This window comes from Trichechus manatus, unplaced genomic scaffold, assembly GCF_000243295.1.
Source record: "Trichechus manatus latirostris isolate Lorelei unplaced genomic scaffold, TriManLat1.0 scaffold00035, whole genome shotgun sequence".
Taxonomy (NCBI): domain Eukaryota; kingdom Metazoa; phylum Chordata; class Mammalia; order Sirenia; family Trichechidae; genus Trichechus; species Trichechus manatus.
The window spans coordinates 4417945-4433127 of NW_004443971.1; the positions used below are offsets into that span (position 1 = coordinate 4417945).

General features: G+C 46.0%; 2 protein-coding genes across 5 annotated transcripts in view; both read left to right on the forward strand.

Annotated features, from left to right (window-relative positions):
- The window catches only part of IRF6 (interferon regulatory factor 6), a 19424-nt gene extending 10351 nt beyond the window's left edge, over nt 1–9073 (forward strand). Inside the window, exons 2-7 of one of the 2 annotated variants that reach the window (XM_004375188.1) lie at nt 810–1014; nt 2025–2153; nt 4169–4342; nt 5377–5769; nt 6599–6717; nt 8052–9073. In XM_004375188.1, coding sequence (XP_004375245.1) covers nt 921–1014; nt 2025–2153; nt 4169–4342; nt 5377–5769; nt 6599–6717; nt 8052–8276 — 1134 coding nt within the window. In that variant the 5' untranslated portion in view covers nt 810–920 and the 3' untranslated portion in view covers nt 8277–9073. The remainder of the gene's footprint in view (nt 1–809; nt 1015–2024; nt 2154–4168; nt 4343–5376; nt 5770–6598; nt 6718–8051) is intronic. The other variant, XM_004375187.2, reaches the window with a different exon arrangement.
- Nucleotides 9074–12690: 3617 nt separating this feature from the next.
- Nucleotides 12691–15162, forward strand: CUNH1orf74 (chromosome unknown C1orf74 homolog). Of its 3 annotated transcripts, none has more exons than XM_023730283.1 (2): nt 12691–12962; nt 13806–15162. In XM_023730283.1, the coding sequence occupies exon 2, from the start codon at nt 13877–13879 to the stop codon at nt 14666–14668; it is 792 nt and encodes a 263-aa protein (XP_023586051.1). In that variant the 5' UTR covers nt 12691–12962; nt 13806–13876; the 3' UTR covers nt 14669–15162. The 3 variants fall into 3 exon arrangements, with proteins under 3 accessions (XP_023586051.1, XP_023586052.1, XP_004375246.1); XM_023730284.1 differs by having other exon boundaries at nt 12691–12851; XM_004375189.2 differs by having other exon boundaries at nt 12691–12847.
- The last annotated feature ends 21 nt before the right edge of the window (nt 15163–15183 follow it).

The following is a 15183-nucleotide window of genomic DNA, read 5'->3' on the forward strand; positions in this document are numbered from 1 at the left end:
CACCCTGAATTTGGACTTTTAGCCTACTTTAACTGTGAGGAAATAAACTTCTCTTCATTAAAACCATCCACTTGCGGTGTTTCTGTTATAGCAGCGCTAGATGACCGAGACAAGGAGCCAGCGTGGTTTTAGCCCGTGCCGCCGGCCACAGGTGTGCTGGCAGCATAGTGTTTCCAGTGAAGTGTGAGTTTGAAGAAAGAGGGAAAAGTAGGGGATGTGGGTTTATTAGGACTTGAGATCCTGAGCCAGTTGGCCAAGCTGAACCCCAGGGTTCCTGTCCTCCTAAAGCACCTGGTTTCTCCAACCCCTTATTTATACGTCAGATAGGAGACTGAAGAAAGGAGACCAGCAAGACCAAACTCTGCATATCATCAGCCACCCTCCTTTGCCTTATTTCTTACTGTAAAAGTAATTCAAGTAAAAATCAAATAAGCCCCCTAAAATTACCTGAAATTCTGCTATCCAAAGTTACCATTAGCAGTTTGGTGCATATTCTTCCAGACTTTTCTTTTCAACCCTTCATTACAACACTGTAGTCTGCAGGTACTAGTTAAAAGATTGTTTGCTCATGGCTTAATGTCCCTCAGGCCCTGCCTTGCCTGGTCCTAAGGGCAGTGTTTCTACATAATAGGGTTGGGATGGTGGGGCAGGCTGGCGGGGTGGGGTGGGGGGGTGTTGGCAGAGTGTGTGTGTGTGTGTGTGTGTAAGTGTGTGAGAGAGAGAGAGAATGTGAATAGGAGCGAGTGAGCACATGCTTTACCGTGGTTCTGGGCAGCAGTAGGCACTCACTGCAGTTTCCCATTCCTCAGGCCTGGGCTGTGGAGACGGGAAAGTACCAGGAAGGGGTGGATGACCCTGACCCAGCTAAATGGAAGGCCCAGCTCCGCTGTGCTCTCAATAAGAGCAGGGAATTCACCTTGATGTACGATGGCACCAAGGAGGTGCCTATGAACCCAGTGAAGATCTATCAAGTGTGTGACATCCCCCAGCCTCAGGGCTCGATCATTAACCCAGGTGAGGTCCCAGCTGCTGGGGAGAAGGTGGGCAGGTATTCCAGACCCTGGGGTGGACTTCTAAAGATTACAGCCTGGCTAACCAAGTTGGAGACTAGGAAAGCCTTTCCCGAGGAAGGAATAGAGAACAAAATATGTAAACTCAGCAAAATCTTCTTGTTTCTTAGGGGAATGGTTTATTAGCTTAAATCATTAGAAAGTAGAGAGAGTATAGAGTTTTACTGTAAAAATAGCCTCCCTTGGGACTCAACGCTGAGTTAAGAGGCCAGGTAGTTTAGAAGAAGGAGAAATTACGACTTGGAAGGTTTGAGTTCTAAACCAGGCTCTTATCACTTTACTGCTTGTGTGATAGATGTCGAATCAAGTCACTTGACTTCTTGAGCCTCAATTTTTGCAAATGTGAAATGTGGACTCTCATTTCCTACCTACTTCAAAGGCTACTGTAAAAATCAATTGACATGACATATAAAAGCTATTAAGTTTTTTGTAAATGTTGGATGTGTAATCTTTTAATTTATAAGATACTTTTGCTAAGAGAATATGACCTGATTCTCCTATATAGCCAATGTTCAACAAGTACCAGCTGAGAGTCAGATAATTTAGAATTGCCCTCCAGTGAATCCAGTGAGGCCCTGAAATGAGAACTTGTTCCTCACACTCAGCTTACAAGGGTGAGAGGCTGGTGACCTTGAGTCCTTAAAAGGGATGCTAATGTGTAGGAAGAGGGTTAGAGAGGAATTAAGAGATTTCTACAAGGGAGTAAGGTCTGCAGCTGCTGGATAGGAGAGGGGAAGAGAGCTTACATTAGGGCTCTGTAGGATGAGTTGGAAGCAGCGGTTAATATACCTTTGGTTCACCCACTCTTCTTAGCTAGGGCATTGAGGGTACACACAGAACTTGAGGAGCCTCTGTGCTTAGTCCCTAGCTTGCGGGGTGGGTCAGCTGCAGGGATGGCAGTGCGGCCTTAGCTGCTCACCTCTAGGCTTGTGTCTTCGTTCGTTTCTTGGGTAGGATCCACAGGGTCTGCTCCCTGGGATGAGAAGGACAATGATGGAGATGAAGACGATGAGGAAGATGAGCTAGATCAGTCGCAGCACCATGTTCCCATCCAGGACACCTTCCCCTTCCTGAACATCAATGGTGAGTGTGGGTGGTAGGTGGCACAGAGGAATGAGGAGGATGTAAGGGGCTTTTGCCTCAGAACTCCTGACCCCTCAGCCACCACTGCACTGGGAGCAGTGACCAGGCCCTGTGGCCAGGATGCTGGTCTGTTAGCAAGCAGGAGTCATAAGCAAAGGAATTCCAGTGGCCCAGCTATCCAGTGGGGTGGGTTCTCGGCAGAGAGAAAATTTTCTGAATCTTCTGTGATAATACGAGGAAGTAAATAATTTAAATTCATTCTCAATCCCAATTATAAATATATCAGCTGTTTTAAATGTTGGTTTATTCTAGCCCAGCATAGATGTCATTTTCATGAATTGTAGGCAAATTTTTTCACTATTTCCCTTGGTATAAATTCTGGGTCCGCTGTACTTAGGCTCTGTCTTAGGAAACTACAACTGCTAATTCTAGGCTCTGATGGAATTTGCCTGCAAGAAACTTTCTCTTCTTTTGTGACCTTTTTAAATTCAGCTTCCCAGGAAAAATGAGTTGAGCCATTGTGACATAACAGGTGCTGAATCTCCTGTTGTACATTCTGAGGATTCTGGAATACAAGTTGACTTGCTCTTCTGCAGCTTCTTCACCTCAACTGTCCATTGAAATGCTCTTAGTCAAATGACACGTATGCAGCTGAGCAGCTGTTTTCTGCCTTTCGAGTACCATCTGCCTGCTATGGGTCAAATAAGATACTTGCACCATATAGAAAACCTGGTATATCAAGATGATTGCTTTAGGATTTTAGGATACTGTACTCAAGATGATGCCCCAGCTTTAAGAATCAGGAAGTGACTCTTATTGTCTATCCATTTGTCCTCCTTCACTTATCCTGCCATTTATATCTTTGCAACGAGGTGGTGAGTAAAGCAAAATTTCTTGGAGGTCTTTCGGGTCCATATTGCCACATGCTACATTCCCACTTGGTGAAATTTAAAGAGTTGAACATCTGGGAATCTGGGATCTTTTCCCAAATCCTTGACTGACTCATTCTTTTATTCTTACCCTCTGAAAGGATGCAATCTATTTCCAGGATCCTGATTTCCTATTTATGTTCATATATTATCAAAGTTGTTGTTCTGTGTCCTCTGTTTTGGCTGTCTTGAATCCTTTTTGGAAAGGTATGGGACATGTATTAAAACCCAAAAAGTAAAATGGGCACATAGATTTAACCAGGCTTATACACAAAGGGTCAAAGAAACATTAACCTCTGATTTCAGAGCTGTTGGGGCAGAGGAAGAAGAATTGTTGAAGAATCGATGCCTGAGAGGTGAGGCTAGAGCCAGAAATCTGCAGAATTTGGAGGGAGCCAACTTTGATAATAGCAGGGAAATAGGATGAATTTTTCATTATTTTAAAAAGCTTTAATTGGGTTATTTTGAATAAATAATACTTTCACATGGTTTAAAATTTATACTGGTATAAAAAGGTGATTTAGTTCAAAAGGATTCCTTTTCATCCTGTCCCGCAGCCTCTCAGTTCCTTCCCTGAAGGAGACACATGTCTAGGTTCTTGAGTATCCTTCTAGAGATATTTTATGCATGTAGAAGTATTTGTTTATTCTTAATAGAATTTTTATACACTAACATTTACTCAAAGCTAATCATCTAATTCGGTTGAGTTCATTTTATGGGAGACAATCAGCTTCTATTTGACAGCAGGGGCCACATTTTCCAACTGGGAACCTTTCACTCATGCCCATTCTAATTTAGCCCCCGGAGATAACACACTTGTCTATCTTCTCATCTTTAGCAAACACAGGTTTTTAAAACTATATGTTTATGGGAGAACTAATATGATTAGGAATGAAGGTAGGAGTAGGGGAACCTTATTTCTTATAGTGCTAGATGTGGGACTCGTTGATGGGCTAGGAAATTACCACTGGGTCATGGACTAGTGTTTGACTCTTGTTTGCTGACCTTGTTAGTTCTTAGAGCTTCAAACCAGATTATGTGTGTGTGTAGTGCCTCTGCCTGCTCATCCATATCCTTCTGTTCTAGGCTCTCCCATGGCACCAGCCAGCGTGGGCAATTGCAGTGTAGGCAATTGCAGTGTGGGCAACTGCAGCCCTGAAGCAGTGTGGCCCAAAACTGAACCTCTGGAGATGGAAGTACCCCAGACACCTATCCAGCCCCTCTATAGCTCTCCAGAGCTATGGATCAGCTCTCTCCCAAGTAAGTGAGCCCTGATCTTTCTTGCTGGGTCTTCAGCTCCTATTATGGTCCCTTTCTTGTTTGCCTTCTGCCTCCATTTCTTTGTCATGTATACCTGTGCCTGGCTCCTGGTTGGCTGATGAGTTACCAGGGGAAGACTAAAGAAACATCAGCTTATGCCTACTTGCCCCTGGTGATGCTCTGATTGGTTATAGCTCCAGGTTACTCACCTCCTAGGTGGGCGGGAGGCTGGGTTCATCAGTCTGGCTAGGAGATTTAGGGATAAGGCCAGTTATGGTCTAGAGAGGTTAATGGTCTTAGATTTAGTTAAGGAGGCTCTGGATTTCAGGAACTTTGGGACCCAGAGATAAAAATCTCTTTCTAAATTGGGTACAAGTTTATCTCAATGAAGAATCAGTCTCATTGCCCCAGCCTCCCTTTCACACTGCACAAGGTTGGGATGTGAGTACTAGAAACTGAAATTTTGTCCAAAAGACTAAGTAGCTTTGATAAGACCTGTAGGGTTCAACAGAGACTTGTTGAGTGAAGATTTACTTTGATGTGAACTCTGTCCTTTTATTGTATATTGTTTGACCAGATCCACAATGTGTGCTCCAGTGTGTATTTTCAGAAAGATGGATTTGTATTTCTTGTTGTTCCTCTGATTTCTTTAAACAATGAGCCAAAAATGAGACACAAACAAAGTATCTTACTTTTGAGTCCTTTCAATGTCCATTAATGTGAAGACTCAGTCAGTATGAAGCAAGGGTACCAGGATCCCTCACTTTGCTTGGTGAAATTCTAGCCCTAGGGTGTGACAACTGAATAGAGATAATATAGATGGACCTTGAACTGTTTGCTTCAAGGCAGCCTTTTGAGTGACTATCCCAGGGATATTTTGATGTCTCCTTTTATTGCGGGAAGGACAGCTATGGCAGTGGCCTTCGTGAAAGCTGGCTGAAAGGTAGCTTGATCTTGATGGACTTGCATGAGTCTTAGGGATGAATAGGCAGAGCAGTAGAGCAGGACTCTCATGGTCCTCTCTTATCTTGCAGTGACCGACCTGGACATCAAGTTTCAGTACCGTGGGAAGGAGTATGGGCAGACCATGACTGTGAGCAACCCCCAGGGCTGCCGGCTTTTCTATGGGGACCTGGGCCCCATGCCTGACCAGGAGGAGCTCTTTGGTCCCATCAGCCTAGAGCAGGTCAAGTTCCCAGGTCCAGAGCATATCACCAACGAGAAGCAGAAGCTTTTCACCAGCAAGCTACTGGACGTCATGGACAGAGGACTGATCCTGGAGGTCAGCGGTCATGCCATTTATGCCATCAGGCTGTGCCAGTGCAAAGTGTACTGGTCTGGGCCATGTGCCCCATCGCTTGTCGCCCCTAACCTGATTGAGAGACAAAAGAAGGTCAAGTTATTTTGCCTGGAAACATTCCTTAGTGGTGAGTCACTTTTCAGCAGGTAGATGATGAGAATTGCTTCCTGGGAGGACATCTTCCTCCTTCTATTCCTCTCTTCCTCCCCATCCTTCCCCTTCCTTACTCCTCCCTTTCCTGGCTCTGCAAAGATCTTAGTAAAAAAAAAAAAAAAAAAAATCATTTTGGAGGAAGAGAAGGGAGAAGAGAACCTTGATTCTTGAAAGTGAAAGTGACTTAGACAATAAAGAAGGGAGTTCCACTGCAAAGTTAGGTACCTGGAAGCTATTTTTTAGGTTGGTTTTGGCTCCTTCGGAGCCCTGGTGGCACAGTGGTTAAGAACTTGGCTGCTAACCAAAAGGCTAGCAGTTCAAATCCACCAGCCACTTCTTGGAAACCCTGTGGGGCAGTTCTACTCTGTCCAATAGGGTTGCTATAAGTCAGAATCAACTCAACGGCAACAGGTTGGATTGGCTCCTTTAGTAGCAGAAGAGAGAGACAACCTTGTCATCACCCCTCAGATGTTACCAGCTTATCCTAAACTTTGGAAGTTGACCCTGTTTGTCATAGTCAGCAAATCATGTACTCTTTTCTTTTGGGAAGTATCTGGGTAGTGAATTCAAGCAGACAGTTTTAGAGAAAGCATGAGATATGAGTTTTCCAATATCGTTTGACCCCCAAATGGGTTTAGTTAAACGATGTCCAATAGAAGGAACCCCCTGTGACTAATGTGACTATGGAACTATTTAATTTTAATTAATTAGCCACCTGTAACTAGTGGCTACCATATTGAACAGCATAAAAGATGGCATTGGACTAACCTAGTACACCAAACTTGCTTTTCCTCCTTCTGCAGATCTTATTGCCCACCAGAAAGGACAGATAGAGAAGCAGCCGCCATTTGAGATCTACTTATGCTTTGGGGAAGAATGGCCAGATGGGAAACCCCTGGAAAGGAAACTTATTTTGGTTCAGGTGAGGAGATAAGGATGTGTCAACAGCTCTTCTCCTTTTTGCCAATGTTTTACCTCCCAGGTCTGGGGTTGAGCCCTGAATGGTGGTATTAGACTTGGGCTTTGTACAGTAAGGCCAAGTGGGAGAATGCAGGGTACTCAAAATTGGGGCTTTGAACTGATTCAGTTATGGCCAGTAGAAACAAGGCAGGGCTGCGAACCTGTTCTAAGTGGTCCAAGGGAAACAAGGGCAGCGGTCCACATTGCATAGCAACCACATCTCTTGCATGTTGCATTTTGACTGGAGTAGGAAAGAGGCAACAGTGCCTCACTCAAAGATGGCAGCTGACTGCCGCTTTGAATGTGTGTGGTTCTCCACAGTCCTGCCGATGATCCATTCTCTGGTATCAGGCTCCTGAAAGTTTCCTGATGCGGAAGATTGGATTATTGGCTTCTGAAAAGTTTCCTGATATGAGAGATTGGAGTCACCATGTTGTGCAACCATCACTACTATCCATTTTCAAATGTTTTTCATCCTGCTGGCTCAGTGGTTAAAGCAATCGACTGCTAACTGAAAGGTTGGCAGTTTGAACCACCAGCAGCTCTGCTGCAGAAAGGTGTGGCAGTCTGCTTCCATAGAGATTTACAGAAACCCCATGGGGTTGCTATGAGTCGGAATCGACTTGATGGCAGTGGATTTAAGCAGAAACTAGGGAGCCCTGGTGGCACAATGGTTAAGTGCTTGCTGCTAACCAAAAGGTTGGTGGTTCAAACTCACCCAGTGGCTCACAGGAGAAAGGGCTGGTGATCTGCTCCCATAAAGATTACAGCCAAGAGACCCTATGGGGCAATTCTCCTCTGTTACATGGTGTTGCCATGAGTCAGAATCGACTTGATGGCACCCAACAACAACGAAATAGACTCAGTACATCTTAAGTAAAAACTCCTCATCTTCCCCTCCCCCCAGCCCCTGTTAAGAAAAGCCTTTTGAGTGCTTTTAGGAATGTAACTTTACTCTGCAAAGTGACAGAAAGGCCACTTGGGCTTGCCCTTTAGAGTTGTGTGATGAGGCAGGCAATAGATTAAATTTGGTTGAAAGTGAAGTCTTGCTATTTAGGCAGTCATTTAGTTAGGCATGTGATGTGATGCTCCATCTAGGTTCTTTACCTTGTTTTGACCAACTTCTAGAATGAACCTTGGCAGGATGGTCCAGAGAGATGAAGATGTCTCCTGTGGATATTAGAGTGGCGGGCTTCTGCAGAGCCTCGTTGGTCCTCCCTTTCATCTTGGGTGCCTCCTGTTGCTTAAAAATACCTTTTTCTCAGCGGGTATCCATGTGCTCTGTGTCCTGGGCAGGTCATTCCAGTGGTGGCTCGGATGATCTACGAGATGTTTTCTGGTGATTTCACACGATCCTTTGACAGTGGCAGTGTCCGCCTGCAGATCTCAACTCCAGACATCAAAGATAACATCGTTGCTCAGCTGAAGCAGCTGTACCGCATCCTGCAAACCCAGGAAAGCTGGCAGCCCATGCAACCCACCCCCAGCATGCAACTGCCCCCTGCCCTGCCGGCTCAGTAATCATCAATGCCATATTCTTTCTTCTCTTTTTTAGAATATTGTACATATGGATATTTTTATTATTCAGATTTAACCAGCTTTTAAATCTCTCTTCTCTCCAGCACAGTTAGTAGTTAGTCTATGACTCTTTCCAAATATGCCTAGCTTTTAAAATTGATTTAATTTATGGAAAAAATCACCCTTTAGGCTTTCCTTTTCTTTTTTAAATCCCCCAATGGTAGTGTAATGTAGTAGACGAAGATCTGGCCAGGGAGTTGGACACCAGGGTTTTAGCTGCAGCTTTGCTTTCAGTAGTGTGACCTTGAGCAAGTCACTTAACCTTTGGGCTTCAGATTCATCTCTTCTAAAGTCCAGGGGTTGGAATGATGCCGGAAATTGCATCCAGCTTTAAAACTCTGATTCGATGACTTCATTCTACATGTAGAAGGCAAAACTGCCTGGAACAGAACCCTTCTGCATTGTTCTTGTACCACGGGTTTCTTCTTCTGTTTTCATTAAAGTTCCCTCAAGCACTGATCTGTCCATGACCGAGCTCTGTCTGACCTGTTCTGCTAGTAGAGAAAGCTGGCTCTCCGATGTGGGGATGAGAGCCGGGGAGCTGGCTGGTTGCTTAGGAACCAAGCTTGACATCTAAATAGAATTGGGTGCCAAAGTCTGAAAGTCACCCTGCCTGTGGAGTAAAAGTTCATAAACTGAGCCTCTAAAGGAAAGCTGTTGACATAGAAGGCCTAGGGATTCTGTGGAAGAATGGGCTGTCGGGTGTTTACCTTGCCACCTCTCCAATACGGCTGTCTGTGGTAGATGAGAGTGTATGACGCGGGTGGTGACCTTCAGAGGAAGGAGTTCTGTTTTTCTTTTTCTTCTTTTCTTCTCTGAGGACGAGCTGGGAGTGAGTGAGCTAGGCATGTGGGATAAGCTCCTCTGGCTACAAAAGGGACATTTCCTCCCTGTTTGGAGGCTTTTACAGAGTCTTACTGTCATTTGGATTTTTTGCAGTTGGGAAAGATGAGGTGCTGGGTGTGTTAAGGCCAGGCTGAAGAAGGGCTGGGTAGTGCTCTCCTGGAAAAAGCTCAGCTACCACAAACCTGCTTTTCCCGCTTCCTAGTGGAAGTAGCTGGGTGTGAATAATTAAGGTGAGGAGTGATATAGAACATTGCAGCTACATCTACCACAGACTGGCCTAATCTAGTAACTTTTTCTCAGTCTCTGACTATTTCACAGAGCTCTGGCGGCACAGTGGTTAAGAGCTCAGCTGCTAACCAAAAGGTCAGCAGTTCAAATCCACCAGCTGCTTCTTGGAAACCCTAGGGGCAGTTCTACTCTGTCCTATATGGTCGCTATGACTTGGAATCAACTTGATGGCAATGGGTTTTTTCCTGACCATTTTACCTCCTTTTTTTTTTTTGGAAAGGTAATTATACATAATTTAAACTCCAAGACCAAAATGGAAAACACGATGCTAATCTCTGAGTGCAGGCCCCATTCCTCATGAATGCCTGTGTGTGCCAGGCCGTAGTAAGGAGGTGCATGTCTGGTTTGCTGCCCTTAAATCAAGCCACTGAATGGCTGAAGAATTAGGCTAGCTTTCAAACATTAAAAGTGCAATCCTATCAAAAGTGGCAGTAGGATTTATTTTTTCAGAATGCTTAAGCCTTGGTTTAGGGTCTCTCAGGGACCTAGTGGGATCTACTGTTACCATGATCGAGACAAATCTGGGTAAAGTTCAGGTGCCCAGCTTCTAGAGACCAGGAAGCAAAAAAAAGGCATAGGAACTTTACATTTTTCGGTCATTTGGTTGAGTAGGTGATGAAGGATTTGCTCTTGAAGTTAGGCTGCCTCTGTCTGTATTTGGATAGCTCAAAGTTAAAAAGAACCCACAGCAGGTAAATTGGGAAGGCAGGTATTGGATCTGGGCTGGTCTCTTTCCTTTCCTTGCCCAGCCAGGCCATCCATCTGGATGGGAGCCCACATAATGTGAGCTGATAAAGGGTGTAGAAAATAGAGTGCTCTGAAGTGCCAAGAAGGACCAAACTTTCAATAAATATGTGACTGTAGTGGAGAATTGAAGAAAGTGTCAGAGGGTTGGATGAATGGTTTTATGTGGTTTTAACTAGATAACTTTTCTTGTTTGGGATCTGTCTTAGTCATCTAGTGCTGCTATAACAGAAATACTACAAGTGGATGGCTTTAACAAAGAGAAATTTATTTTCTCACCATCTAGTAGGCTACTGGTTCAAATTCAGGGCATCAGCTTCGGGGGAAGCCTTTCTCTCTCTGTCGGCTCTGGAGGAAGGTCTTCACTGTCATCAATCTTCCCCCGGACTAGGAGCTTCTCTGTGCAGGAACCTCGGGAAGCTCTGCTCCTGGCACTGCTTTCTGGTGGTATGAGGTCCCCAATTCTCTGCTTGCTTCCTTTTCATCTCTTGTAAGATAAAAGGTGGTGCAGGCCACACCCTAGGGAAACTCCCTTTACATTGGATCAGGGATGTGACCTTAGTGAGGGTGTTATACAATCCCACTCTAATCCTCTTTAACATAGAATTACAATCACAAAATGGAGGACAACCACAGAATACCGGGAATCATGGCCCAGCCAAATTGATCCACACATTTTTTGGGAGACATAATCCAATTCATGACAGGATCCTTTATGGAACGTTGAGCAACTGCCTGCAAGACTTTCCACTCATCTCCCTTGGTGTTCTTTGTCAGGTCCTGATGGATAGGTACCAGCTTTCCTTTCTCTCTTGGGGACTTAAGTCTGTCTTCTCCTTGCCCTCCCCTTGCTTAAGATTGGGGAGTAAGATGGTGTCCCCAGCTTTTTTTCCTGTCCACCCCACCAAACTAGATTATGTCCCTGTTATATGTTCCCATAGCCCCCTCGACAGTAGTTCCCCCTTCAGAATAATCATTTCCCTTGTAATTATTGTGTCTGTCACCTGCCTGACTACAAACTTGCTGAAGATAGCAATTGGTTGTCTCATACTTTGCTGCCAGCATCTTGCATAGTGTGTGGTACACATTATATTCTCAAATATTTGTGGCTGGAATAAATGAATAAACTAAACGAAGTCTTTCATTTTAGGGTTTTTTTTTGCTAACTGCCATGGGAATATAATAAAAATAGGGAAGGGAAAAAATTCCAGAATTAGGGGACTAGTGTCTAGTCTTAGCTACCTCTGAGCTAAGAACCAGCGTTAGCCTGGGAGCCCCTCCAAGCTGGCCCTCCTTCCAGGCTCCACAGCCTGAAGATACCATCGAGGTAAAGCCACAGGTGCATACTTTTCAAATGGGCATTTTGCACGGGTAAAGCCTCAGCCTAGGTGTGCACACTTCCTAAGCTTCTGCCCTGTCCATGTATAAATCAAATTAGGCCATCTCCTCAAGAAATTCTTTCCCTTGGTAGTGAGAGATCCCTGGTAGTTAAAGACAGGTAACAACATAAATGAAAAGACACACTTTGTTTTTGTTCTTAACGCCCTGATTGAAAACCTCTGCATCCTTGCTTCTCCTTTCTCATGTGAAGTAGCAGACTGAGTTCCTAGAATTTAAGCTCCGTGAGGGTGGGGTTTTCGTCTGTTTTATGCACTGCAGTACCTTCAGCGCCTAGAACATATGCAGAGGGAATGCTCACACCCTCCCTAGAGATTACGACCTTGGCCAGGACTGCACTTGTCCACATTTCTTCTCCTTGGAACCCAGCCTCTCAAATTTAGGACTTATGCAGGTCAAAGTCAAATAAACAAACAACAAGCTTTGCAGCAGTTCCCCAATTGGGGATTCTTATGCAGAACTACAACCTACAACCTTCTGGGTAAAATAATATTCTGCAAAACATGCCTATTGTTTTGAGATGTTTCGTTTGGGAGGAAAAGTGTATTTCCCTAGATCCAAATGAAAGGGGCTTATTAAGCACTGGCTTCCCAGTCAAGTGGGACACCAGACTTAACACACATGTAGGGCATAGCGCGAGGAGCCCTGGTGGCGCAGTCGTTAAAGTGCTTGGCTGCTAACCCAAAAGGTCGGCAGGAACCGCCAGCCGCTCTGCGGAGAAGGACATGGCAGCCAGCTTCCCTAAAGACTTGCAGGTTCGACAACCCTACGGGGCCGTACTCCTCTGTCCTATGGGGTCGCAGTGAGTCAGGATCGACCGAGGCGGTGGCTTCAGGGAACCACCCCGCACCCTTCTTCGCCAGGCTCCGCCTTCTTTCTTCCCCGTCTGTCCCTCCCGTTCCTCCGCAGACGGGCGGGGCCAGGTTCTGTCTGGCCGGAAAGGGCCAGGCCCAGGCCGCCCACACTTCCGGCACACTGCGGGGCGGCCTCGAGAGCGGCTCTAAAGTGAGGCGCGCAGCCGGCTAGATGACGTCATGGTGGGGCGGGGAGAAGAGGGAGAAGGACCCTGAGAGGCCAGGCATGCGCACCAGCCCATCTTCGCTGGTCCGGAGCAAAACGGGCGGCGGGGTCGTTTCCGCGCGGGCGGGATTCCCGGCGCTGCGGCGGGGCGGAAGAGCGGGCGGGAAAACGGAAGGAGTTCCTGAGCCCGCCAACCTCCTGCCAAGTGGAAGAAGAGTGTATGTGAGAGAGACTCCTTTACCAAATCACGACGCTGTGCTAATGAAGGAAGGGTGTGGGGATTGGAGTGAGCCTGTAGTCAGAGGGTCCTCGGGTGTCGGCCAGAGGGCGAAGGTGGGATCAGTAGAAGTTAAAATACAACCCTAAAACACTTACAGAAGGTCAGGGTGCTATTTTATGGGTGAGGGAACTGAGAAAGAGAAAAAGCAAGTCTTCTAACCTGGCCCCTTGGCACGGCCTGACTTGCTTGGAGGAGACGAAGAAAGTGAATTATAACGATCTGTATAGTCTGAAGTGTTACTATTAGACCTCCTGAGAAAGGAGCAACACCTAGGAAGTATGAACTAGCAAGTAAGGGGTTGGAAGGACCTCCCTGTCCTAAAATAATCTTTCAAGGCCTCCTGCAATTCTAACAGATAGTATTTTACTTTTATATCTTAAAGTGAGATGGTTACTAGTCCACATTGCAGTATACATTAGTTTCATCAGATGGCTATTCTTACACCTATTCTTAGAGGGAAGAGAAAGGGAAGTTGGCACCGGAAAGAGTGCATTTGGAACTTAGAACTCTGTCTTAGAAGGGTGGTTCTTGGTCAAATGCTCAGAATTTTGCCAGAAACCGCCCTGCCTATTCTTTGCCCCTCCTCCTCTCTCTTCCTTGCTCCCAAACTCTTTATGAATCAGAACATAATTTACAACAGGTAAGATTTAGAATAGAAGCCTGAGAACATAAATCCTGCCATAAGGCCAGAGAGAGACAAGAATTTGGGGGACAAAGTCATAAAAATCAGGCAGCATTGGTGAAACCTTCTTGCTTGGGCTGGGTTAACATTCCAGAGCAGAGGGAGGGACGAAATGACCTTTGGAAAAATCTCTAAGACTCATGGGAAGACTCTTGGCAGATTGCCTGTGTGTCATTGGTCTGTTAATAATCCTCTGCTAATGCTGTGTTTCTAGGCCCTTCTGCAAGTGCGTGGAGCTGAGAGATGCAGCCCAGGCGAGGGAACCATGAATAGTTCCCAGATCCCATGTCAACGCCAAACCCTCAGCTGCTGGTGGCAGCTGCTCAGCAGACCTTGGGTGTGGGAAAGAGACGGGGCCCACCCCAAGCCACCTGCCTTCACCTAGCCGGAGAGGTGCTGGCTGTGGCTCGAGGACTGAAACCAGCTCTGCTCTATGATTGTAATGGTGCAGACGCCTCGAAGATCCAGAGCTATCTGGAGGAGCTGCAGAGGCTGGGCTTTCTGACCCTGGGACTTCACATCCTTGAGATTGGGGAAAACAGCCTGATTGTCAGTCCTGAGCATGTATGCCGGCACTTGGGGGAGGTACTGCTTGGTACCATAGCCTTTGTGGATGTTTCTGGCTCCCAGTCTCACCCTTCTATCTGCTCCCTGGACCAGCTTCAGGACTTGAAGGGCCTTGTGACTGAGATCATCGTGCATTTGCAGGGGTTGCAGACGACCCTATCCCTGGCAGTCTCCCGCAGCAGGCTCCATTCCACAGGCTGGAATTTCTGTACTGTGTTTGGGATCCTCCTGGGCTATCCTGTGCCCTACACCTTTCACCTGAACCAGGGAGGTGACAACTGTTTAGCCCTGACTCCACTACGGGTGTTCACTGCCCGAATCTCATGGCTGCTGGGTCAACCCCCAGTCCTGCTCTATTCCTTTAGTGTCCCAGAGAGCTTGTTCCCAGCCCTGAAGGACATTCTCAGCAACTGGGAGAAGGACCTCAGAACCCGATGTAGGACTCAGAATGACTTTGCTGATCTCAGTATCTCCTCTGAGATAGTCACACTGCTGGCTGTGGCCCTCTGATTATAACTCTCCTCCTGTGTAGAAGATGCTCAGTGAATGATTATCTTCTGGGCAGGGATCATCTCAAATACCAGTTTCAGTCCATTGGCAGTGGCTGTCATAAGAACATTAGGGAAGGGTTTTGAGGTTACATCTGGGCTTAAGAGAAAAGAATCATGTGCTCAGTTGGCCACATCTGCCACGGGCATAGAAATCGGTAATGGTGGTGGTAGCATCGGTACTACGTATTTACCATTTCTTTATTAGGGAATCCTCTTGACTTAGCTGTCTATTTGTTTATTGGGTAGGAGATAAAAGGAAAGAGATGGTAGGAAAGAGGAAGGGTGAGTGGAGAACAAGTAGTATACCCTTATATGGTAGCTTTGTAAATATACTTGTTTATGTGGGTCGAGCCTGCTGAGCAAATAGAAGGACTAGACTCCTGCTAACAAAAGGTCAGCAGTTCGAATCCACCAGCTGCTCCTTGGGAGCCCTATGGGGCAATTCTACTCTGCCCTGTATGGTCACTCTGAGTT

What these genes read in the sequence shown, in the direction of transcription:
- CUNH1orf74 (XM_023730283.1), top strand. Translation starts at nt 13,877, where the DNA reads ATGTCAACGCCAAACCCTCAGCTGCTGGTGGCAGCTGCTCAGCAGACC.